Source organism: Amblyraja radiata, chromosome 22 (assembly GCF_010909765.2).
Source record: "Amblyraja radiata isolate CabotCenter1 chromosome 22, sAmbRad1.1.pri, whole genome shotgun sequence".
Lineage (NCBI taxonomy): Eukaryota > Metazoa > Chordata > Chondrichthyes > Rajiformes > Rajidae > Amblyraja > Amblyraja radiata.
Window position 1 is genome coordinate 43,235,564 of NC_045977.1, and position 27,398 is coordinate 43,262,961.

The 27,398-nt window shown below is 42.6% G+C and overlaps 2 protein-coding genes across 3 annotated transcripts in view; one reads left to right on the top strand and one right to left on the bottom strand.

Annotated features, from left to right (window-relative positions):
- tmc5 (transmembrane channel like 5) overlaps positions 1-9,873 on the bottom strand; it is a 62,531-nt gene extending 52,658 nt beyond the window's left edge. For both annotated transcript variants that reach the window (XM_033041216.1, XM_033041215.1), the window contains exons 1-2: positions 9,712-9,873; positions 3,344-3,496 (exon numbers count right to left, since the gene is read on the bottom strand). In XM_033041216.1, the coding sequence (XP_032897107.1) occupies positions 3,344-3,420 (77 nt within the window). In that variant the 5' untranslated portion in view covers positions 3,421-3,496; positions 9,712-9,873. The remainder of the gene's footprint in view (positions 1-3,343; positions 3,497-9,711) is intronic.
- Positions 9,874-17,604: 7,731 nt separating this feature from the next.
- Positions 17,605-27,398, top strand: part of tmc7 (transmembrane channel like 7) — a 47,413-nt gene continuing 37,619 nt past the window's right edge. The window contains exons 1-3 of the mRNA XM_033041217.1: positions 17,605-17,929; positions 19,352-19,562; positions 25,801-25,943. Coding sequence (XP_032897108.1) covers positions 17,893-17,929; positions 19,352-19,562; positions 25,801-25,943 — 391 coding nt within the window. The 5' untranslated portion in view covers positions 17,605-17,892. The remainder of the gene's footprint in view (positions 17,930-19,351; positions 19,563-25,800; positions 25,944-27,398) is intronic.

The window sequence follows — 27,398 nt, forward strand, 5'->3', positions numbered from 1 at the left end:
ATTCGGCCCTTCGAGCCTGCACCGCCATTCAATATGATCATGGCTGATCATCCAACTCAGTATTCTGTACCTGCCTTCTCTCCATACCCCCTGATCCCTTTAGATACAAGGGCCACATCTAGCTCCCTCTTAAAAATAGCCAATGAACTGGCCTCAACTACATTCTGTGGCAGAGAATTCCAGAGATTCACCTTTCTCTGTGTGTGAAAAATGTTTTTCTCATCCCATCCTAAAAGATTTCCCCTTTATCCTTAAACTGTGACCCCTTGTTCTGGACTTCCCCAACATAGGGAACAATCTTCCTGCATCTAGCCTGTCCAACCCCTTAAGAATTTTGTAAGTTTCTATAAGATCCCCCCTCAACCTTCTAAATTCTAGCGAGTACAAGCCGAGTCTATCCAGTCTTTCTTCATATGAAAGTCCTGACATCCCAGAAATCAGTCTGGTGAACCTTCTCTGTACTCCCTCTATGGCAAGAATGTCCTTCCTCAGATTAGGAGACCAAAACTGTACGCAATACACCAGGTGTGGTCTCACCAAGACCCTGTACAATTGCAGTAGAACCTCCCTGCTCCTATACTCAAATCATTTTGCTATGAATGCTAACATACCATTCGCTTTCTTCACTGCCTGCTGCGCCTGCATGCCTACTTTCAATGACTGGTGTACCATGACACCCAGGTCTTGTTGCATCTCCCCTTTTCCTAATCAGCCACCATTCAGATAATATTCAGATAATATCAGTCTACATTCGATTGTTCCAGCATCTGCAGTTCTTTCTTAAACATATATTTATCAAATACGCTTTTTGCTATTATAAAGTTGACCCTTACTAATCTTCTTCAAATCGAAATTAAATGAATTAAATTGTCACAGAAAGGTCCCCACCCAAAATGTCGTCTGTCCATTCCCTCCAGAGATGCTGCCTGACCTTCTGAATTCTTCCAGTTTTTTTTCAGGATTTCAACATCTATAACTGATAGTTCCAGCTAATCATTTGTTTGAAGTATTAGATAACTGGATGGAAATAAATTTACTAGAGGTACTATCTTGTCAATTCTGGAGTTGAAGCTTTCAGAACATTGCAGTCATTTCCTGCTACTTATGATTTATTTAAAGTGGTATTAATATTATTAGTCAGAATTGGTCAGGAACACCCTAGAACTGCCCTTTAAAGAAAATATTCTCCTTTCATCTCACTGTACCAAGTCCATGATTTCTCTAGTTGTCTTTAAAGGCGATGAACCTCCATGTTATGTTTACCAAAACCTCCATTCATCACTCTGCCTGTTTCCTGTTATATTTTCTGTTCATGATTACCTAGCTGTCTTAGTTCATGTAAAAGCTTGTTTAATTAATACTTCCAGAGAGCAGAGGTAACTGATAGACAATAGGTTCAGGAGTAGGCCATTCGGCCCTTCGAGCCAGCACCCCATTTCTGCCTTCTCCCCATATGAATGAATGAATGAATGAATACGTTTATTGTCATTGCACAATACTGTGCAACGAAATTCCATTACATCTCCTCCGGTTAAAAACAATACAAACACGACAAACATTGACACATATGTACACTTATTAGTAAAAATAAATAGGTGTTTTAAAAGAATTTAAAAGAATTTAAAAGAATTTGGCGGCATTTCTTAGAATTACATTTTGCTTCCCCAGCATTCTCTGTTGGAATTTAGCTCTTTATATCCCATAAAGATTCCACTATCTTTAAGAGCTCTATCTAACTCTCTCTTGAAAACATCCCGAGAATTGACCTCCACTGCCTTCTGAGGCAGGGAATTCCACAGATTCACAACTTTCTGGGTGAAAAAGTTTTTCCTCATCTCCGTTCTAAATGGCCTACCCCTTATTCTTAAACTGTGGCCCCTGGTTCTGGACTCCCCCAACATCGGGACCGTGTTTCCTGCCTCTAACGCATCCAATCCCTTAATAATCTTATATGTTTCAATAAGATCACCTCTCATCCTTCTAAATTCCAGTGTATACAAGCCCAGTCGCTCCGTTCTTTCAACTTATGACAGTCCCGCAATCCCGGGAATTAACCTTGCGAACCTACGCTGCACTCACTACAGTGACTGAGAAGCAGAATAATGTTGTGACGTGTTGCAAAGCTTGCGTAATTAAATTAATTTAACAGTTCAGAATCAAAAATGATTGTAAGTTTGGGCGTTGGCATTCTGGTAAAGGCTCAATGTACCAATTTCTGCATTTTAAAATGTACAGAAAGTGCAAAGTATTGATTGAACTGTTAATTAGTGAGTGACCATTGGAAAACCTACAGTGAAGCTTAAAGGGCCTGTCCCACTTGGGCGTCATTTGCACGTCACGCAGATGGTACACGAAGATTTTGTACATCCCAAAATCCTGGGGCGCCGCACGCGACTGCGTGTCACTGCCTTCGTCGCCACGCGCGAGTAATGCGCACCATGCACGCAAAACGTGCGCGTCACAACGCGCAAATTATGTCGCGTAAATGACGCGCGAATGACTACCAAGTGGGACAGGCCCTTTAGGCTTTGAGAATTGATTATGGTCAGCTTGTCATTCATACTTCTGATTGATTGTTGCCACTCTGGTGCTGTGACAGTCGTTGAACTCTGAACGAGAGTATGGAATGCATTAGTCACCTCTGCTCTCTGGCAGTATTCATTAAACAAGCTTTTACATGAACTAAGACAGCCAGGTAATCATAAACAGAAAATATAACAGGAAACAGGCCAAATTGAAAATCATCCATTTTTAGTTAAAACTCCTCCCATGCACTGTGTTCTCCATCTTTAAGTTTCCCGACTCAGTCCTTGTTATGTACCTATATAGTACAGTTCAATTCAGATACAATGGATACATAAGAAGGGTTAGCAGTGGTAGATTTCCTGGAAACTGCTGGCAATCTGATATGGAAATGAAATGACAAACCTGCTTACCTGCTCACATTACACCAGACTATGTAACACAGGGGTTCCCAACCTTTTTTGTCCCGTTTACCCATGGCAACTTTAATAACACATAACAATGTTATTTCACTTATTTATGAACAATTAATGACGAGCAGATACCGGTATACCAGAACCAAACACAGTCAGTCAATGAGAAAAAATATGTACAAATCCAGAATCAACTAATTTACCTCCTGGGTAGGCTAAATTTACCCCCTGGTAAATTACGAGGTAAATTTATCCCAGATCGGGAACCCTTGATGTAACAGAATCCATTGAACATTTTGAGTACAATTGCCAAGAAAATAGAGATGCTTGGGCTACTATACACAGCTACAATAATAGACAGTTAACACATATTACTACACTCTAGTTGTTCTTTGTTTAATTCATACCCTCTGTCCATTTCCAGTGTTTCGGAGTGGTGATATGCATAGTTTTCAAAGCACTCATTCTCTTCCTGCTGGCTCATTGTGCAAAAATGTTTTTATTGGGTGGGGTTTTCTAGTCCAAAGTCAAAGCTGTTTGCTTCTGTTGAGGCATCTAACCTTTAAAATTAAACAACATAATTTAAACACCAGAAAAAAATCCATATTTCAATTCAAACAGATTATTTTTTAAGATATTCTCCTGCTAAAGATGATTTTGAGTTCTTAAACGAGCTCTTGTTTCAAATAAAGACGTTTATAGATCAGAATGACAGCCATGTTTAGTTTTAATCAGAAATATAATAATAAATAATAATAAACTATATTACGGACTCAAGGTCCAGACAAGGGGCAACATTACATTAAAAATGCATGGCATATCAAATATCATAAATACATATAAAATCTTGGTATATCACTTATAAAAATATCATAATTTATATATTTTTTTAAAACACAATACTTAAGTTAAAAATTCAGATTCAACCTATTATAATTAACACTGAAATTACCTACATACAAAATTGCACAACATAAAGAATCAAATTTGGATCCTAACTTATTTTTATTAACATTTATTAATTACAGATTAGTTGCCAGATCCTTATTTTGATCCTTATTCAGATCCTTATATTACTTTGTTTAAGATAAATTACAAGCTGTTCTTCGATATGTCACAGACCCAAATCTATGATTATAATCAGGGTACATTTACCATCATTATTTTTTACTGAACATAAATTCTTATGTTGCCCCAAATGTTCAGTTAAATCTGTACATCAGAAAGCTGGTGACAGCCTACGTCTACACAAATTACATTGTTACAGCCTTCACAAGTACAGTATCATCAAAACGTCAGTGATATGACTTGAACTGCAATCTTACAAATCATTATACTTGTATAATAACCATTGAAATTGCTCATTCATCCTCCAAGGGGCAAAACTGGGTTTTCAATTATAATTACACGATCATTGTTGCAAAAGGCTTTAAGAGTTAAAAATGCTATCATATTTAAAATAAATTTATTCTTTTATTTTCATGATATTTCAATTTTCTTCTTGTGTCCATATGTCCAAATCTTTATTCCACTTTCTGCAGAATAAGTAAAAACGTAATAATCAATATTTCAAACTTCCTTGCCCATGAGATTTCTTCAATCTGGCAGGCTGCTCATTCTTCATGACAAGAGGGCCAATGACAATGTAAAAGGACAACGCCTACTACAAAACTCACTCCGGTGTTGTGGTACACTTTGTACACTGAAGGTAAAATGCAGGCTTATATTGTATCTCCTGTTATTTGGCATATGGCTAAAGGTGGATGTATTTGGTACTTTTAGTTTTGTAATTATAGACCCATAAAATAGAATGATAGAACTTTCAGTTCTACAGGGGTGCTTTTGGTCCACTCTGAAAAGCAGCAATCCATTTAGTTCCCATCCCCTGCCCAAATTCTTTGTAGAAATATGTCCTTCTTTATTCATTATCCAAATTTCCAAATTCTGCTGGTGTATCAATCCTGCTGCTTTCTCTTAACTTTTCCAACCTGTGAAAGTTAATTGACTTGATCAAAGGAAGAAGGGGACCACATGTTACGTACCACTGGAAGCACACAGTTGGGCATTTAGGTTCAAACAGAATGTCTCAGACAGTGAAGCACAGAGCATACAGTTTTGTCCATCTAATGATTACAATTGAACGGCTTTGAAGAGATAAACAAGACATCCGTTGTTATTAAGTGGAAATTTACCACGTTGAAAAATTGTTACAGTTGTTGGGATAGAAAATGTGCTGTGAAAATAAGGTACAGTCAGGTACTGCACAGGAGTAGAGGGAACCAGGTCAGTTGTTTAAACAGAAAAATGCTGCAAATACTCAGATCACCCAGCATCTGTTAACAAAGAAATAGGTTGAATATTTCAGGTTGAATATTCTTTGTCAGAACCATGAAGGAGAGAAAATTTAGGAAGTATCAAACTGCAGGAAGGTTGTAGAGGGGTGGATAAGACAAAGTAGGGCGAGGTATCTCTCTCCATAATTTTGTCATGTCCAGATTGAGTGCTTGTGTCCATTGCAGATGATCCATCTGATTATTATTCCTTCTCTGTTTAAATGGTGATGGAGAGTCACAGATTCAAGTTCCTGGGCATGCATATCTCTAAAGGTGTGTCCTGGGCCCAGCACATTGGTGCATTTACAAAGAAAGCTCATCAACACCTCTACTTCCTTACACAATATTATAGTTACTTTCCCATATTTACAAATCCTTAAAAATATTAGCATTAAATGCTGGCTATCTCCTGGTAATGAATGGGTTTCCCTTTTACAGACATCCATCAGTCGTTTTAAACACGTTGAAAAAAAATACACAAAAACAATCTTGATATGGTGGAGAGGAAAGTAATTCTGCTGCTCACAGGAATGAATGCATGCCTGTTCTGTGGACTTTTGAATTTGATAATGTTAAGAGAGTTCGTTTGTTTGTAGGGCTGTCCATAAGTCAGGTGTCCGTAACCCAGGGACAGCCTGTATATTCACATATTATTCACGTTGCTTCTGTGCAAAAGCTAAAGGTATTGAATTTCTGAAGCACTTTTCTATTTAGAACGATCATACTAAGGTTGCACTCCAAACGTATCAGAGCACATTGACATCTCCTCAACAGTTCAATAAAGCCTTGAATATAAATGACTCGTGCTATCATCTTCCAGTGGAACAGATGTCAAAAATAAATAATGAGATCTACCAGAGTGAATTAGAATGCAACATTATATCACTGACATGGGATGCCTTTGTGAACAGATAGGTCAGATCTCTTTTGTAACAACAAAAGAACATTAGGGATAAAAGCATGAGAAGGCCATTCGGTCCTTACAGTCTGTGCCACCCTTCAGCAAGATCACAGCACAATTTCCCTGTCCTATCCCTGTATAGTTTGGCTCTGAAGAGGCATCCACCCAATGCAACCAATGATTATGCATCCACAGCCTGGGGGGAATGAGAATTCCGCAGATTCCACCATTCTGTTGGCGAAGGAACTTCTTTTCATTTCAGTCCTAAATGACCAATCCATTATTTTGAAGCTCTCTATTTTGAAGGTCTCTATTTCTGGACTCGCATCAGTAGAAATATCATCCCCTTAATTATCCTGCTCATTTTAACCTCCAAATGATGTTCAATAATTCTGCGAATAATACAACGCAAATCCACAGAAGTTATGCTAAAGGTATTCAATGTCAGGCCTTACACAAGCAAGACTGTTCATGTTTCACTGAATGCAGTATATTATTTTAAATATTGATTGATCACTGTGTTGGTATGTTCAGTTGTATTCATCCTGCTCCAAAATATCTGTGCTGGCCTTTGAAAGAATAAAGTAAGAACCAGACAATGTAAAGTATCTGACCTAGCAGAACATTTTAGTAAATGCAAGGTTCAAATTTTAATACGACTATTGTTGAGGGAAGCTTGTTTAATAATAAATTACAAACCTAGTAACATGCAAAGCAGAAGTCACACAGTTCAAGATGCCTGTTCGGTCATTCAGTAAATCCATGATTGATTTTCTGTCTAATCCCATTTGATTTCCTCGCTATCCAAATATCTATATACAGTATTTCATTATTGGATATACTCAATGTAAGCTTTCACATCTCTGGGTAATATTAACTTGCATCCATCCAAGTAATGAAATGTATGTTTATCTCACTTCAAATGAATAGGCTCTCATGCCTCAGTAATAGAAACTACCACCTATGGAAACATGCTCTCAGCATTTATCCTCTCAAACCATTTCAGACAATCTTCGATCATTTCTCACATCTTCAAAACACTTTTGCCTTCATAAGAAGTAAGTCCTTCCTTTTGGTGGTAAATGTTCCTGGCAAAGTGAATGTTCTCATATTTTGCACACATTAAACTTCTTCTGTCACTTTGCCACTCTTTAAACCACCTCCACCCTTTCTCAGATACTTTGCATGCATTCCACTTTCCATTAGAATTAAAGTTCACAACTACAGGTATGTCTGATGTAAGAATAACATTCAGAGATTGTATCCCTCAATTGCCACCAATATACAACCAAAGAGAACAGATGGCATTTCTCATACATCCTAGTGACATGGAATTTTCCCTGTGACCTCCTCTCTGGTATGTGTCCATTAACACCAGCCTGGGTCTCCTACTACCCACATGCACAAGAACAATTTATCTTACCCAACAACCATCCATCAATGGGGTATGGGAGGAAATCAGAACACCTAGAGGAAACCCACAATCTAGCCCACACCGAGGGGAAGCCTGACCTGCTGAATCCCTTTGAGAAAGTTTTCCCTAAAATCTGCTCATTAGCTTGGTGCCAATTTTTGGTTGATTTTCTTCTTATCGAGTCCACACACAGGATTAGAAGTTGTTCAGCCAGAGCTGAACACACCTCTCGGCATCTGCATACAATGGGTGTCTGTCTTGTCGCTTCTTGTGCTTCTTGTGCTTCTTGTGCGTGGTGGTGGAAAGATTGGGGGAAACAGGGCCGCAACGTGAACGCTCTTTCCTTGACCCCTTTGGTTGATAACACTCTTCTTTTGCACCATGAACGTTTTTCATAAAAGGAAAATTGTTGGTTTTTTTACATTCTCAGAATAGGTTACTATTGATCTTCAACACATTCAGAATGCTAGAAATATGAGCAGGTCAGGCGGTATCTGTGGAGAGAGAACGTAAGCTAACATTTCAGATGAATTACCTTTCATCTTGCATTTCATTGTCAGAACATAAGGGAGAATGTTTGCAAGCCCTGGGTAAAAGGTTGTTTTCTTTATAAATTGATGACCCTCTCAGAAGTAGACAGAGAGTAAGGATTATCATTGGCCAAAATCAAGAAGCAAAATTGCAATTCTTTTTCCAGAGGCTTATTGGAACATGGGATGTTTTATCATAACATTGAGAGAGGCAGGTACCAGACCTTATTTAAAGAAAATCAAAAATTTAAAGTATACGAGAAAATTAAATACTTCAACTGACAAAATAAAACTGTTTTCAGAAAGTTCCAAGGTTCTTTACAACCAATTAAATCCAATTAAAGTCTAATCATCCTTGCAAAATATAAAAGACTGCATACTATGTAAATGATAATGTCATAATGTGTCTCAATTGCATTAGGGGGGGGGGGGGGGGGGGGGGGGGGGGGGAGAGAAAGGTTGGCCAGGGTGCTGAAAATAATTCCTGTGTTTTCTTGGCAGGGAATCTTTGACATCAAAGGTTCTTAGTTTAACATCTCACCAGAAAAGCACCCACCCCACTGGTACTGCTGCCTTCCTCCAAGCTGTATTTGTGTGGAGGGACTGCAAGACAGCGTTTTGACTCTGTTAATAATTGCAACACTGACATCAGCTAATGTTATAACAGTATTAATTTAATAATTAAAGAAACTTGTTAAAGCAGAACAAAGTCTAAATAAGGGTCCCCACCTGAAAAGTCACCTATCCATTTCCTCCATAGATGCTACCTGACCGTTGAGTTACTCCAGCATATTGAGTTTATCAAAAGCATAATAAACATCTGTATGGCACCAATCTCCCAAGGAAGCAGTGGACGACGCTGAATAGATTCAGGACTGGACATGGCCCCTGCTTGGCCAGCCTTCACAAATGGGGCAGCAGTCCAACCCCATGGTGTGCTTGTGGAGAGCAGCAAACAATGCAACACATCATTGAAGCATGCCCTCAACAAAGACTCAAAGGAGGACTTGTCACCCTTCATACAGCAGATCAAGAGGCAACTGCTTGGCTAAAGGACTTTGCATTCGCTAAATAAATTTATTAGTAATGTTTTCTATCTTTCTGCACATCTTTATTTGAAGGATCTTGGCTCCCTCCCTTTCCACAAACACTGCTTCATTTTCTGAGTTTTTGTTTTGCATCGCCGTTGCTTCATAAACACTCGCTTTCAAAGCTACAAAATGTAAACATTTTAAATCATCAAGGCATAACATCACAATTTTCATCCTGGGATTTGCTACTTTTTTTTTTTTAATGATTGCCAGAGGGAAATTGACTCAGATAAAAAGTGATCTTTCCTTCAAAGCCCCAAGTGGTTCTCACCGTGACTGTGAATGGAGGTCAGAAATCTTCCCAATTAGAACCGAAATAGAGAAATCTTTCAACTGCCTGCTTTGTTCTTTTCTCAATGCGGGTTTTTAGGCGACAGATTTAAAACCATAAATATGTATTTACATCAGGGTAAACACAAGAAAAATACTAAATGATTAATTGTAACTATGTACAGTAATTCAAATAAATTAAGCAATGGTATGAAGGAGAATGCAAATCAACATACCAGTTAATCACCAAACTACTGCACTTGAACTATTCCCGCTGCTGCAAAAGAGAAATAGAACACCGGCTTGTTTTATCGGCAATTCTCCATACTCGCGTTTATGGTCGATTCTGCATTCTCCCTGAAGTTTTAACGTGGCGATGTTGGCTCCATGGAAACAAATGGTGATGAAATCCCCTCCTCCCGGAACCAGCCGTCCATCCCACTCACCTGACACAGTTAATCGCCCGAACGTGTACTCGGACTGAGGCGAAAAACGATGTCCCCAGGAATAGAATATGGAATTACGGGTCATTCAGGTAGAACAGTGCTTCGAGATATTAAGTAAATTGCACAATCCGGCAAAAATCACCAAGAAATGTATTCAAAGTTCACAAAACACAGCCAGCATGTCCACACAACAAAATTTATGTTGCCACTTTTAATAAAATATATAATTTCAGTTAAATTGTAGCTTATTTTGTTTTGTAACTGCATATTATAAAGTAATACTTAAATGTATTTTCAAACACAATTTCTATTTTTATTTGTTAACGTTTAGTCTTTATGTAGATTGCCCCATTAGCTTTGCTTAGTTAAAGATACATATTAGGACCAGCCCACCAAGTCCACATTGACCACCTAAGACCTGTTCACACTAGTCTAAGTGATCCTACTTTCTCATCCACTTCCTACACACAATGGCAATTTACAGTGGCCAATTAATCTGCAAACTCACACGCCTTTGGGATGTGGGAGGAAACCTGAGCATCCGGGGAAAACCCACACGGTCACAGGGAGAACGTGCAAACTCCACACAGACAGCATCGGAAGTCAGGATCGAACTTACATTTTATCAGAAATATTTGGAAGCATTAAAAGGGGATGTCGCAGTGGTAGATTTGCTGCCTTACAGCGCCAGAGACTCGGGTTTGATCCTGCCTTCGGGTGCTGCCTGTATGGAGTTTGTATGTTTTCCCTGTGGGTTTTCTCCATCAGCTCTGGTTTTTCTCCAAACTCTAAAGATGTACAGGTTTGTAGGTTAATTGGCTTTGGTAAAACGTTTAAATTGTCCCTAGTTTGTGTAGGGGAGTGTTAGTGTGCGGGGATCGCTGGTCGTCACGGACTTGGTGGGCCGAAGGGCCTATTTCTGCTCTGTATCTCTAAACATAATTAAATTAAACAGTGAAATAGGCTGACAGAGGGCACCAAGGTGGTGCTGGTTGGCCTCGGGAAGTATCATCCAGGCTCTGGTCATTAGCCCTAAATGGTGTTCGACCTCAAGGATAGTGGTGGAATGGAGACCATGAGGTGGCCACGAGGCACATGGCCACAAAGTACACAGGAGGTGAGCACAAGAGCAGGTCACGTCAGCTGTGTTCAAACCCAAATGATAACATTTGATATATTGAAATGGATCACGTAGGCACTAAAGATGGTTTTAAATTTAACTGAGATAAATGTTTTAAAGCACGAGACACATACTGACCTCAGGAATTAATTTCAATTGTTAATGAATAAGCCTATGCATAAACACTGCAAAGCATTCAAGTAAGTATTTAATAGAATACAAAATGAGTCCATATCTCTAAATGTCAACCATTTGGTTAGCAATTATGATCATTAGATTAGCCAATGGGGAACATTGTTAAAAGAAAACACACAACTGCAAGTAAAAATAACCCGGCAGAGTACTGATGCAAATCTTTGTACCAGAGAAGGGCAGATTTACAATCCAAGTCTCTTCTTACAGGCGGTTCACATGATGTTGTTTAGTTTATTGTCATGTGTACCAATGTATAATGTATCTGCTATAACCTGATATAACTATATGTATACTTATAGTCAAGCACATGAAGGTACACATTCTGAAGTTGATGTCAACTAAGTATATGTTCAAATTCAGGCCAAAAATATCAAAAAATATGCATTCCTTACGTAAAATACAGAAAACATGGATAAGAAGGATTTATTGGGCCATGGGCCAAATGCAGGCAAATAGGACTAGCCCTATATGCCAACCAAGTTAGCATAGTAGACAAGGTGGACCGAAGGGCCTGTTTCCGTGCTGTACAGCTCTATGACTTGACACTGTAGCTATAGTTTCTTTGTTTCAGTAACTTACATCTTTGTTTTTCATTTACTAAGTAATCATCAAGTTCTTCATTTCAATAGGATGGACCTCAGGAGGAGATTTGCCCAATATATTTCCAATTATCAGCCACAGAAAAAACTCTTTCTTTTCTCTTCATAACCTACCTATTACATTAGCAAATTTACTACCCATACCTTGGCCTTAATTCAAGTCAATGACATAGAAACATAGAAACATAGAAATTAGGTGCAGGAGTAGGCCATTCGGCCCTTCGAGCCTGCACCACCATTCAATATGATCATGGCTGATCATCCAACTCAGTATCCCGTACCTGCCTTCTCTCCATACCCTCTGATCCCCTTAGCCACAAGGGCCACATCTAACTCCCTCTTAAATATAGCCAATGAACTGGCCTCGACTACCCTCTGTGGCAGGGAGTTCCAGAGATTCACCACTCTGTGTGAAAAAAGTTCTTCTCATCTCGGTTTTAAAGGATTTCCCCCTTATCCTTAAGCTGTGACCCCTTGTCCTGGACTTCCCCAACATCGGGAGCAATCTTCCTGCATCTAGCCTGTCCAACCCCTTAAGAATTTTGTAAGTTTCTATAAGATCCCCTCTCAATCTCCTAAATTCTAGAGAGTATAAACCAAGTCTATCCAGTCTTTCTTCATAAGACAGTCCTGACATCCCAGGAATCAGTCTGGTGAACCTTCTCTGCACTCCCTCTATGGCAATAATGTCCTTCCTCAGATTTGGAGACCAAAACTGTACGCAATACTCCAGGTGTGGTCTCACCAAGACCCTGTACAACTGCAGTAGAACCTCCCTGCTCCTATACTCAAATCCTTTTGCTATGAAAGCTAACATACCATTCGCTTTCTTCACTGCCTGCTGCACCTGCATGCCCACTTTCAATGACTGGTGTACCATGACACCCAGGTCTCGCTGCATCTCCCCTTTTCCTAGTCGGCCACCATTTAGATAATAGTCTGCTTTCCTGTTTTTGCCACCAAAATGGAGAACCTCACATTTATCCACATTATACTGCATCTGCCAAACATTTGCCCACTCACCCAGCCTATCCAAGTCACCTTGCAGTCTCCTAGCATCCTCCTCACAGCTAACACTGCCCCCCAGCTTAGTGTCATCCGCAAACTTGGAGATATTGCCTTCAATTCCCTCATCCAGATCATTAATATATATTGTAAATAGCTGGGGTCCCAGCACTGAGCCTTGCGGTACCCCACTAGTCACTGCCTGCCATTGTGAAAAGGACCCGTTTACTCCTACTCTTTGCTTCCTGTTTGCCAGCCAGTTCTCTATCCACATCAATACTGAACCCCCAATGCCGTGTGCTTTAAGTTTGTAAATTAAACTCTTATGTGGGACCTTGTCGAAAGCCTTCTGGAAGTCCAGATACACCACATCCACTGGTTCTCCCCTATCCACGCTACTAGTTACATCCTCGAAAAATTCTATAAGATTCGTCAGACATGATTTACCTTTTGTAAATCCATGCTGACTTTGTCCAATGATTTCACCACTTTCCAAATGTGCTGCTATCCCATCTTTAATAACTGACTCTAGCAGTTTCCCCACTACCGATGTTAGACTAACTGGTCTGTAATTCCCCGTTTTCTCTCTCCCTCCCTTCTTAAAAAGTGGGGTTACGTTTGCTACCCGCCAATCCTCAGGAACTACTCCAGAATCTAAAGAGTTTTGAAAGATTATTACTAATGCATCCACTATTTCTGGAGCTACTTCCTTAAGTACTCTGGGATGCAGCCTATCTGGCCCTGGGGATTTATCGGCCTTTAATCCATTTAATTTACCCAACACCACTTCCCGGCTAACCTGGATTTCACTCAATTCCTCCAACTCCTTTGACCCGCGATCCCCTGCTATTTCCGGCAGATTATTTATGTCTTCCTTAGTGAAGACGGAACCAAAGTAGTTATTCAATTGGTCCGCCATATCCTTGTTCCCCATGATCAACTCACCTGTTTCTGACTGCAAGGGACCTACATTTGTTTTAACTAATCTCTTTCTTTTCACATATCTATAAAAACATTTGCAGTCAGTTTTTATGTTCCCTGCCAGTTTTCTTTCATAATCTATTTTTCCTTTCCTAATTAAGCCCTTTGTCCTCCTCTGCTGGTCTCTGAATTTCTCCCAGTCCTCCGGTATGCTGCTTTTTCTGGCTAATTTGTACGCATCATCCTTCGCTTTGATACTATCCCTGATTTCCCTTGTTATCCACGGATGCACTACCTTCCCTGATTTATTCTTTTGCCAAACTGGGATGAACAATTTTTGTAGTTCATCCATGCAGTCTTTAAATGTCTTCCATTGCATATCCACCGTCAACCCTTTTAGAATTAATTGCCAGTCAATCTTGGCCAATTCACGTCTCATACCCTCAAAGTTACCTTTCTTTAAGTTCAAAACCATTGTTTCTGAATTAACAATGTCACTCTCCATCCTAATGAAGAACTCAACCATATTATGGTCACTCTTGCCCAAGGGGGCACGTACAACAAGACTGCTAACTAACCCTTCCTCATTACTCAATACCCAGTCTAAAATAGCCTGCTCTCTCGTTGGTTCCTCTACATGTTGATTTAGATAACTATCCCGCATACATTCCAAAAAATCCTCTTCCTCAGCACCCCTGCCAATTTGATTCACCCAATCTATATGTAGATTGAAGTCACCCATTATAACGGTTTTGCCTTTGTCGCACGCATTTCTAATTTCCTGTTTGATACCATCTCCAACTTCACTACTACTGTTAGGTGGCCTGTACACAACACCCACCAGCGTTTTCTGCCCCTTAGTGTTTCGCAGCTCTACCCATACCGATTCCACATCCTGCAAACTAATGTCCTTCCTTTCCATTGCGTTAATCTCCTCTCTAATCAGCAACGCTACCCCACCTCCTTTTCCTTTCTCTCTATCCCTCCTGAATATTGAATATCCCTGGATGTTCAGCTCCCAGCCTTGGTCACCCTGGAGCCATGTCTCCGTGATCCCAACTATATCATAGTCATTAATAGCTATCTGCACATTCAACTCATCCACCTTATTACGAATGCTCCTTGCATTGAGACACAAAGCCTTCAGGCTTGTTTTTACAACACTCTTACCCCTTATACAATTTTGTTGAAAAGTGGCCCTTTTTGATTTTTGCCCTGGATTTTCCGGCCTGCCACTTTTACTTTTCACCTTGCTACCTATTGCTTCTACCCTCATTTTACACCCCTCTGTCTCTACGCTCACACATTTAAGAAACCCTTTCCCTTTAACTCCATCCTCCACTAGCCCATTCGACACCCCACCCCCCTTATTCAGTTTAAAACCACCCGTGTAGCAGTGGCAAACCTGCCTGCCAGAATGCTGGTCCCACACCCGTTAAGATGCAATCCGTCCCTTTTGTACAGTTCCCCCTTACCCCAAAACAGATCCCAGTGATCTAAGAATCTAAATCGCTGCCCCGTGCACCAGTTCCTCAGCCACACGTTCAGGTCCCGTATCTCCCTGTTCCTGCTCTCGCCAGCACGAGGAACTGGAAGCAAACCGGAGATAACAACCCTGGAGGTCCTGCTTTTCAGCATTTTTCCGAGCTCTCTAAAGTCACGCTGCAGAATATTCATCCCCTTCTTTCCGACATCGTTTGTGCCGACATGCACTACCACTTCCGGATGTTCACCTTCGCCCTTGAGGATTTTCTGCACTCTGTCCGTGACATCCTGGATCCTGGCACCAGGAAGGCAGCACACCATCCTCGCATCCCGTCTGTTGCCGCAGAAATATATAAATAGTAGAAAGCTGAGGTCTTAGTATCAGTCCCTGTGGGGCACCACACATTAAATCATGCCAACAGGAAAAAGACCCATTTATGCCAACCCTCTGTTTCCTGTTGGTTAACCGACCATCCGTCCACAATTACCTCTTACATCATTAGCTTTTATTTTCTGCAATAACCTTTGACACAACACTTTATCAACAGTCTTGTGGAAATTTAAATGTAATAATCCACAGGTTCCCTGTAATCCACAGAACTCTAATAAATTGGACAAGCACAACATCCGTATCATTAAAGCACATTGACAGTACATGATCATATTGGAATTTTCAAATGTTATAATATCTTTGATAATTACTACTAATACTGGCTTATAGTTTCATTGATTTTGTCTCCATTCTTTTTTGGCAATAGGAGTTATATACAATTTTCTAATCTAATGGAACCTTCCACAAATCCCATGAATTTTGTAAAAATAAAATCAATGCATCAACTCTCACATCAGGCATTTCCTTTGAGACCAAGGATAACTTGCAGTTCCAACAATTTGTTCACATCCCAGAGTCACATTCCTGATGATTGCAGACACAAGGAACTGCAGATGCTGGTTTACAAAAAATGACACAATGTGTTGAAGTAACTCAGCGGGTCAGGCAGCATCTCTGGAGAACGCGGATAGGCAACATTTTGGGTCGGGACTTTTTTTCAGACAGGTTGCCTGAATCACGAAACATCACATATCAATGTTCTCCAGAAATGGTGCTGAGTTACTCCTTGTAGCACTTTGTCTCTTTCTTTCTTGATGATTAAAATTTCACCCTGTGTTCTAATTCCCTATTTTCTTCTAGCCTGGGGTGTTATTTATATCCTCCAGTGAGGACTGATGGTAAACACCTGTTAATTCATCTGTTGTGTGCTTGCTTTCCATTATTAATGTCTGGAGCAATGTCAGGGCTGCCTGGCCTGACCAGGAGATGATAAGGAGCTGAGAGGAGTCCATCTCAATTCTCTCACAAGAGGATGTGTAAACTGAGGAATGTGGAGGCATGGTGCACAATTCTTTGCAATGACTTGGCAGCAATCCAGCCGGACATATTGGTTGGGATGACACTGCATGGATGCACAGGCCACTGCTTTCTGCTTCTTTGTAGTTTCATCCGAAGCGATCAATCTCTGATGCATGGGCTCCTCTGCCATAATATGAAGCCACCAGCAAGCAGCTGGCTGTACTGAGCAGCGAGACCCACTCATGGGCACGTCAGACACGTAATCCATGATCAGCTCATAATTCTCCTGCAGGAAAAGCATCCTGCACGTCAATCAACTGTTCCCTCTGATGAGGAGACGGATCCCCCTTGAACTTGAGTGAAGATACAGAACCTGATCTCATGCCTCATTCAGCTCTGCAGCAGGGGCAGCACCGTGCTCAGACAAGAGAGCAGATGCGAGGTGTCTGTGCTTCAAAACCAATCCGTTTGGTAAGTACTGGAGCTGGAGGATGGAATAATGTTAATGCAGTCTGGTTTTCTGTAGCTCATGACCCCATTTCCGACCCAGTCCCCCACAAACACCACTTCATGTCCCACAGCTTATTCAGGGAGCACACTCACCCATGCCATGGTTACACTCCCAGTTACTAGATGCTGTACAGTGGAATCTCATTGATGCCACACAACAATATGTGGAAACAGGCCTCACCAATGTGGCACCAACTGGCATTGATGCCTACCTTCTGGTGTGTCACCTGGCCAAGGTAGCTGGGGGACACTGCAGGTCGGCAGTGAGGGAGCTGTCATGAAATGCCATGCCTGTGCAATGATGTAAGTCTGGCCCAGCTGGTGATGGCAATGGTTGAACATCGCCTCCAACGTGACTGAGGCTCGTTCCCATCAAATATACTAGAGGAGCCTTTGGTTTCCATCTCCATGTCCTCATGACACGATCTTTGTTCATGACAACCTGTGTGTGAGGGAGGGACTATGGAGAAACCGAGGAGGGCGGAGCGGGGCGGAGCGGAGCGGAGCGGCGCCTCAGGCCGAGTGAGCGAGTGAGCGAGTGTGGAGCGGACGGCCCGGAGCCGCGGGCGGGAACAGGAGGGTCAGGGAGCGCGCACCGTGTACCGGGCGGCGGCGGGAGCGCGCACTGTGTACCGGGCGGCGGCGGGAGCGCGCACCGTGTACCGGGCGGCTGCGGGAGCGCGCACTGTGTACCGGGCAGGGAGGGCGGCGGGAGCGCGCACTGTGTACCGGGCGGCGGCGGGAGCGCGCACTGTGTGCCGGGCAGGGAGGGCGGCGGCGACATCATGAATGAGGAGCGGCAGCCGAGGGACGCCAAGACGGGTGAGTGAGGGCCGGTGTCGGACCGCGGCGCCATCGTCCCGGGGCCGCCGAAGGTTCTCGATCACCGGGGCGGGCGCGGCTGGGAGATCCGCGCTGGGCCCCGGGTTGGGGTTGGGCTGGTCCCGGGTCAGGGGTCGGGGTGACCCCGGGTCGGGGGTCGGGGTGGCCCCGGGTCAGGGGTCGGGGTGGTCCCGGGTCAGGGGTCGGGGTGGCCCCGGGTTGGGGTCGGGGAGGTCCCGGGTCGGGGTGCCGGCTGGTCCCGGGTCAGGGGTCGGGGTGACCCCGGGTCGGGGGTCGGGGTGGTCCCGGGTCAGGGGTCGGGGTGGCCCCGGGTTGGGGTCGGGGTGGCCCCGGGTCAGGGGTCGGGGTGGCCCCGGGTCAGGGGTCGGGGTGGTCCCGGGTCAGGGGTCGGGGTGGCCCCGGGTTGGGGTCGGGGTGGCCCCGGGTCAGGGGTCGGGGTGGTCCCGGGTCAGGGGTCGGGGTGGTCCCGGGTCGGGCTGGTCCCGGGTTGGGGTCGGGGTGGTCCCGGGTCGGGTCGGGTAGGTCCCGGGTTGGGGTCGGGGTGGTCCCGGGTCAGGGGTCGGGGTGGTCCCGGGTCAGGGGTCGGGGTGGCCCCGGGTTGGGGTCGGGGTGGCCCCGGGTCAGGGGTCGGGGTGGTCCCGGGTCAGGGGTCGGGGTGGCCCCGGGTCAGGGGTCGGGGTGGCCCCAGGACCGGTACATCACCAGTGCAGCCTCCGCCCGCCTGACGGGGAAAACGTTCACTTGTTTCACTTCACTTCAGATTCACAACTTTTGGCCAACAAAGTGAAGTGGGTTGAGTGTTTTCTACTGAACCACGACACCGAGGGAGCCAACGTTTATGTAGACACCGTAATAATTTCGCTCTGTCGGAGATGAGCTCTGGCGACAAGATAGTTTTTATGTTTTTATGCCGTGTTTGGTGCCACTCACTGAGAACAAGCCCGATCCTGCACCACCCGACCCAAACCAACCAGATAGTCCAGTCACTTTGCCTTGAAAAGCAGCTGTATTATCATCATCAAATCCCTCACCATCAACATCACAGTGATCAGAGTTAAACAAGACCAATTCCATAAATGCTGTGACCACCAATCATGTTTTATTTTACAAGCTACACAATGGCTTCTGACAAAGCATCTTGGACCCGAAATCTTAACTCCTTCCATTGGTGCAGATTGCCTGTTTACAGCATTTTGACTTTTAGATTTCTGGTACCTTTTGTTCTTCATTTTCTGTGACTACACAACAGGTTGGAGACCTTGCATCGACTGACTCTCTCAGGGTTTACATGATGCACAAGGCAAGAGTCAGGAATGTGATGGGATATTCTTCACTTGTGTGGATGGGTGTAATTCCATGTATTGATTATCTTACTAGATTCTTTTAAACCTTGATTTGTAGGTAATTATTTCTCCATCAATCCACTCTTGCATGAATTGCCTAGCTATCAGACGTTGGTGAGAGGGCCATCCACAATCAGACGGAAAAGCATCCTCAGCTATCCATCCAGGACTTCACTAAAGAGAGGAGAATCAGTGGGAGATGAAAATGAACAAGTCGACAGACCATTGCGAGACTTTCCCATTAGTATTCAAGAGAAGAAGAACATCAGGTTAGTCAGCAAACTACTATTGGATGGCACAATCATATTGAATATTAATAAAGCACAAATTTAGCAGTGGATGAGCATGCTGCAATTGAGCATAATAATCAGAAACAGATGATGTACAATTTATTCTTCCATCTTTTTTTGTATGTTCATAGATCTAGTACATCAATTTTTAAACGGCTGTAGCTAATCTGTGAACATATAAGAAATAGGTTATGTACAGAAAAAAGAAAACAGCTGAGATAAACAATCATAAATATGTTAGGATGATTTAAATTTCTTGCAGGATAGAAGTAAAACTCCAAACATTATTTTGGAAAATGTCAGTGATCAGTGGAACAGACAATTGTGAAATGACTTTAATGAAGTTAATGTTTAAGAAGGAACTGCAGATGCTGGAAAAATCGAAGGTAGACAAATGCTGGAGAAACTCAGCAGGTGAGGCAGCATCAATGGAGCGAAGGAATAGGTGACGTTTTAGGTCGATACCCTTCTTCAGACTGATGTGGGGGTGGGGGGGCGGGAAGAAAAAAGGAAGAGGCGGAGACAATAGGCTGTGGGAGAGCTGGCAAGGGGAGGGGAAGGAGGGAGAAAGCAAGGACTACCTGAAATTGGAGGTCAATGCTCATACCACTGTGGTGTAAACTACTGAAATATGAGATGCTGCTCCTCCAATTCGCGGTGGGACTCACTCTGGCCATGGAGGAGGCCCAGGACAGAAAGGTCGGATTCGGAATGGGAGGGGGAGTTGAAGTGCTGAGCCACCGGGAGATCAGGTTGGTTAATGCGAACTGGGCGGAGGTGTTGGGGCGAAGCAATCGCCAAGCCTATGTTTCGTCTCACCGATGTAGAGCAGTTGACACCTAGAGCAGCGAATGCAATAGATGAGGTTGGAGGAGGTGCAGGTGAACCTCTGCCTCACCTGGAAATATTAATTAAGTTAATATTCACGATTAAAGAGTCAAGAGTGTTTTATTGTCATATGTATCAAAACAAAAGAATGAGATGTTTACATACAGCAGCATACCAAGTTTGTAAACAAAGTTCTCAATAGATAATATAATAAACATAAAAAACTAAAATTAAATAAACAACTCAATATAGTACAAAAAACAAAATAAAGAATCAGAATTATTATATTAAGACCATATTGAAGTTTCATTTGTGGTATTAAATAATGAATATCTGTAGGCCCTTCAAAGGGATAGGTTGGTAAAGGATGAATAGAAACATAGAAATTAGGTGCAGGAGTAGGCCATTCGGCCCTTCGAGCCTGCACCGCCATTCAATATGATCATGGCTGATCATCCAACTCAGTATCCCGTACCTGCCTTCTCTCCATACCCTCTGATCCCCTTAGCCACAAGGGCCACATCTAACTCCCTCTTAAATATAGCCAATGAACTGGCCTCGACTACCCTCTGTGGCAGGGAGTTCCAGAGATTCACCACTCTCTGTGTGAAAAAAGTTCTTCTCATCTCGGTTTTAAAGGATTTCCCCCTTATCCTTAAGCTGTGACCCCTTGTCCTGGACTTCCCCAACATCGGGAGCAATCTTCCTGCATCTAGCCTGTCCAACCCCTTAAGAATTTTGTAAGTTTCTATAAGATCCCCTCTCAATCTCCTAAATTCTAGAGAGTATAAACCAAGTCTATCCAGTCTTTCTTCATAAGACAGTCCTGACATCCCAGGAATCAGTCTGGTGAACCTTCTCTGCACTCCCTCTATGGCAATAATGTCCTTCCTCAGATTTGGAGACCAAAACTGTACGCAATACTCCAGGTGTGGTCTCACCAAGACCCTGTACAACTGCAGTAGAACCTCCCTGCTCCTATACTCAAATCCTTTTGCTATGAAAGCTAACATACCATTCGCTTTCTTCACTGCCTGCTGCACCTGCATGCCCACTTTCAATGACTGGTGTACCATGACACCCAGGTCTCGCTGCATCTCCCCTTTTCCTAGTCGGCCACCATTTAGATAATAGTCTGCTTTCCTGTTTTTGCCACCAAAATGGATAACCTCACATTTATCCACATTATACTGCATCTGCCAAACATTTGCCCACTCACCCAGCCTATCCAAGTCACCTTGCAGTCTCCTAGCATCCTCCTCACAGCTAACACTGCCCCCCAGCTTAGTGTCATCCGCAAACTTGGAGATATTGCCTTCAATTCCCTCATCCAGATCATTAATATATATTGTAAATAGCTGGGGTCCCAGCACTGAGCCTTGCGGTACCCCACTAGTCACTGCCTGCCATTGTGAAAAGGACCCGTTTACTCCTACTCTTTGCTTCCTGTTTGCCAGCCAGTTCTCTATCCACATCAATACTGAACCCCCAATGCCGTGTGCTTTAAGTTTGTAAATTAAATCTCTTATGTGGGACCTTGTCGAAAGCCTTCTGGAAGTCCAGATACACCACATCCACTGGTTCTCCCCTATCCACGCTACTAGTTACATCCTCGAAAAATTCTATAAGATTCGTCAGACATGATTTACCTTTTGTAAATCCATGCTGACTTTGTCCAATGATTTCACCACTTTCCAAATGTGCTGCTATCCCATCTTTAATAACTGACTCTAGCAGTTTCCCCACTACCGATGTTAGACTAACTGGTCTGTAATTCCCCGTTTTCTCTCTCCCTCCCTTCTTAAAAAGTGGGGTTACGTTTGCTACCCGCCAATCCTCAGGAACTACTCCAGAATCTAAAGAGTTTTGAAAGATTATTACTAATGCATCCACTATTTCTGGAGCTACTTCCTTAAGTACTCTGGGATGCAGCCTATCTGGCCCTGGGGCCTTTAATCCATTTAATTTACCCAACACCACTTCCCGGCTAACCTGGATTTCACTCAATTCCTCCAACTCCTTTGACCCGCGGTCCCCTGCTATTTCCGGCAGATTATTTATGTCTTCCTTAGTGAAGACGGAACCAAAGTAGTTATTCAATTGGTCCGCCATATCCTTGTTCCCCATGATCAACTCACCTGTTTCTGACTGCAAGGGACCTACATTTGTTTTAACTAATCTCTTTCTTTTCAGCATTTTTCCGAGCTCTCTAAAAACATTTGCAGTCAGTTTTTATGTTCCCTGCCAGTTTTCTTACATAATCTATTTTTCCATTCCTAATTAAGCCCTTTGTCCTCCTCTGCTGGTCTCTGAATTTCTCCCAGTCCTCCGGTATGCTGCTTTTTCTGGCTAATTTGTACGCATCATCCTTCGCTTTGATACTATCCCTGATTTCCCTTGTTATCCACGGATGCACTACCTTCCCTGATTTATTCTTTTGCCAAACTGGGATGAACAATTTTTGTAGTTCATCCATGCAGTCTTTAAATGTCTTCCATTGCATATCCACCGTCAACCCTTTTAGAATTAATTGCCAGTCAATCTTGGCCAATTCACGTCTCATACCCTCAAAGTTACCTTTCTTTAAGTTCAGAACCATTGTTTCTGAATTAACAATGTCACTCTCCATCCTAATGAAGAACTCAACCATATTATGGTCACTCTTGCCCAAGGGGGCACGTACAACAAGACTGCTAACTAACCCTTCCTCATTACTCAATACCCAGTCTAAAATAGCCTGCTCTCTCGTTGGTTCCTCTACATGTTGATTTAGATAACTATCCCGCATACATTCCAAAAAATCCTCTTCCTCAGCACCCCTGCCAATTTGATTCACCCAATCTATATGTAGATTGAAGTCACCCATTATAACGGTTTTGCCTTTGTCGCACGCATTTCTAATTTCCTGTTTGATACCATCTCCAACTTCACTACTACTGTTAGGTGGCCTGTACACAACACCCACCAGCGTTTTCTGCCCCTTAGTGTTTCGCAGCTCTACCCATACCGATTCCACATCCTGCAAACTAATGTCCTTCCTTTCCATTGCGTTAATCTCCTCTCTAATCAGCAACGCTACCCCACCTCCTTTTCCTTTCTCTCTATCCCTCCTGAATATTGAATATCCCTGGATGTTCAGCTCCCAGCCTTGGTCACCCTGGAGCCATGTCTCCGTGATCCCAACTATATCATAGTCATTAATAGCTATCTGCACATTCAACTCATCCACCTTATTACGAATGCTCCTTGCATTGAGACACAAAGCCTTCAGGCTTGTTTTTACAACACTCTTACCCCTTATACAATTTTGTTGAAAAGTGGCCCTTTTTGATTTTTGCCCTGGATTTTCCGGCCTGCCACTTTTACTTTTCACCTTGCTACCTATTGCTTCTACCCTCATTTTACACCCCTCTGTCTCTACGCTCACACATTTAAGAAACCCTTTCCCTTTAACTCCATCCTCCACTAGCCCATTCGACACCCCACCCCCCTTATTCAGTTTAAAACCACCCGTGTAGCAGTGGCAAACCTGCCTGCCAGAATGCTGGTCCCACACCTGTTAAGATGCAATCCGTCCATTTTGTACAGTTCCCCCTTACCCCAAAACAGATCCCAGTGATCTAAGAATCTAAATCCCTGCCCCGTGCACCAGTTCCTCAGCCACACGTTCAGGTCCCGTACCTCCCTGTTCCTGCTCTCGCCAGCACGAGGAACTGGAAGCAAACCGGAGATAACAACCCTGGAGGTCCTGCTTTTCAGCATTTTTCCGAGCTCTCTAAAGTCACGCTGCAGAATATTCATCCCCTTCTTTCCGACATCGTTTGTGCCGACATGCACTACCACTTCCGGATGTTCACCTTCGCCCTTGAGGATTTTCTGCACTCTGTCCGTGACATCCTGGATCCTGGCACCAGGAAGGCAGCACACCATCCTCGCATCCCGTCTGTTGCCGCAGAAACCCCTGTCCGTACCTCTCACAATGGAGTCTCCCACTACAATGGCGTTGCCTGCCTTAGGCCTTTTTGGTTTTGGCTCAACAGCCCTATTCGCATCACAAGCCAGTCCGCCGCCCAGTGTAAACACCTCTTCTGTCCCGACAGCTTCTAAGTGGGTGAACCTGTTCACAAGAGGTACAACACCCGGGGACGAATATGAATAAAATGTAGAAATTAATTTATGTGATTACTCTGAGACCTGGAGAAACAATTGTAATAGGGAGAGATTCTTGCTGATTAAGAATGATAATTAATATGACTATACATAAGTATATAAATAATATTTTTCAACTACAGGTATTTCAATTATGTAAGTGTGAATTGAAACAATTAACTATGTTTGCCTACCAACTAGAATTCTGTTGTTGCACAAAACATTTAATAGATAGGGTTTTTATTTTAGTTCGATTGGATTACTACATGCAAAAGATTATAATCCCAGTTTATTCCTTACTACACTTTATTCTTCATTGGGTCTCATTCTCTTTATATATTTCATATTTCTAACATTTACTCTTGTGGGAATTTTATTCAGTCAAATGTAGAGACTTGCATGTTAGAGTGTACTCGGGCTCTTCATCTCCTGCCACTCTTGTGCTTCTCTCCCACATTAAATGGAAGATGCATTGTTTTTAAATAAAAGACTTTGACCTTATTACAAATTCTGCATAAATTACACATAAAATTCTGAAAGAAAGATGATAGTGACGGGAGGGGTTACATCACTGCAGAAAGGTCCATAATCGCAATTTTCCACAAAGTGAAGCTACATCAGGTGCGCATGTGTCAAGGAATGCAAGGTGAAAAAATATTTATTAACTTCTTTTCCATATAAATTCCATATCTCAAATTTTGGATTATGATTTGCATGTTCTGTAAGGACTAATTTCTGTTACCTGAACAATGATTTTCGATCTACAGGATACCACTGATCAATGCAGTCCATCAATGGAAATAAGTGAATACGTGGGGTGGGATATTGCAATCTTCACGTGGTCCGCCCTGTTTCAACGAATGCAATCAACCTGGCGTGCACAATCAAATAAGGTCAAATAGAACAAGTTGTCCCACAAATTTAGGCTGTGCACGCCATACGCAAGAAGAAGTGAATACGTAAAATATAGGATGGGCAATTCCTGTGGAGCCACTCTTGTTTTTCCACTCTAATTTCAATTGATGCGGTTAATCGAGTTTTCTGCAATGTCTTCAGTGAAATTACCACAACGTGGAGTGCAGTTCTGAGAACTTTCTCAGCCTGGGTGTCATGGCAAAGAGCCAATGCTCAAGCTTAACCAATCCTGTTACTCACAATAAGAACATTCTCTCTGGTTTTGTGCATATTAACATATTTATTATTTTAACTTTACTGTTTATTTACATTAACTGTTTATTAGAGCGAAACAAGATATTCAAATTTCCTCGTTCGCAACTCAGAACATTATATTTAAAAAATTGAAATGGAGACGACTTGCTCAAGGAGCCAAGGAGAATGTAGATAGACTAGATCCGTGGAGAAAAGATATTCATGATATAGAAGGTGAGGAAATTAAAATTCCCAAATAACTAAGCAATTGAGCCCAAACCATTTGTTATTCAAATGTTTGTTTGCTTCAGTGTATTTTGGTGAAACAGTTATCTTGTGGTATTATGTTGTGAATTTGACATTTTTCTAAAAATTCCGTTGTCGACCATTGGGTCTTTAGCAGTACACATGCAAATGAGTTTGTTTTGGAAAGAACTGTAGATGTTGGTTTAAATCGAAGATGGACACAAAATTCTGGAGTAACTCAACGGGATAGGCAGCATCTCTGGAGAGAAGGAATGATTCGGGTCGAGACCTGAATCGGATCAGGTCGAGGTCTGAGTCTGAAGAAGGGTCTCAACCTCAAACATCACCCATTCCTTCTCTCCAGAGATGCTGCATGTCCCGCTGAGTTACTCCAGTATTTTGGGTCTATATCTTCAAATTACTTTGTTGTTTGGATCAGAATGTGGTTGAATAATATCTGGTCTGAATCATGCCATGCCTAATTTGGCCGCTTCAAGCCGGGAAAGCACTTGAGGTGGACGACAGATGGCAAGGTGGACGACAGATGGCACAATGGGCTAAGTGTTCGGCTGGCAACCGGAAGGTAGCTGGTTCGAATCCCGCTTGGAGTGCATACTGTCGTTGTGTCCTTGGGCAAGACACTTCACCCACCTTTCCCTGTGTGTGTCCTTGGGCAAGACACTTCACCCACCTTTGCCTGTGTGTGTGAATGTAATTATGTGAAGCACTTTGGGGTCAATGCAAGTTGACTAAAAATGTGCTATATAAATAAAGAAATTTAATTTAATTTAATTTAATTTGTGCCAGTAACGGTTTCTGAGATTTCTGCATCAGACACAGATGGAAGGATGCCTTTCACTGTGGAATGTTTCTATGGAACATTACCTGAGGAATTATGTCACCTTGTTTTGAGGTGGACCTGCTGTTGGTCACCATCAGGATCACCATAAAGAGCTGAAGTTAAGATAAGAATAATGCATGTTAATATTTTGAAGAAAACCACATTGCAAAAATATCATTAGCAGGCCTCATCTAATAGTCCATTTACCCACTTTCTTGAATGAGATTATTCTCTTGGGGAGCAAAGAACTCTGGATAGCCACATGTTCTTAGTTGTTGGAAACAGAACTGTTCACGAGCAGGGAAGTGAGGTCTCTGTGTGCATACATCACTAACAGCTGGTAGACGGCTTCATATGACAATAGAAAAATAGAATGGGGAAGTTGAAGGAATGGAGGTTATACTTGTACAAAGCTCCAGTGCGATTGCATCAGGAGACCCATGCTCAGAGCAGGGCATTACATCACAAGAAAGATGTATAGGCCTCAGATATGATGTCGTACAGATTGACTGAATGTTACTGCAGCTCAAAGATTTTAGTTATAAGATGGGGCTTGTATTCCACTGAGTCATGCTTAATAAATTTAAATAAATAAATAATCT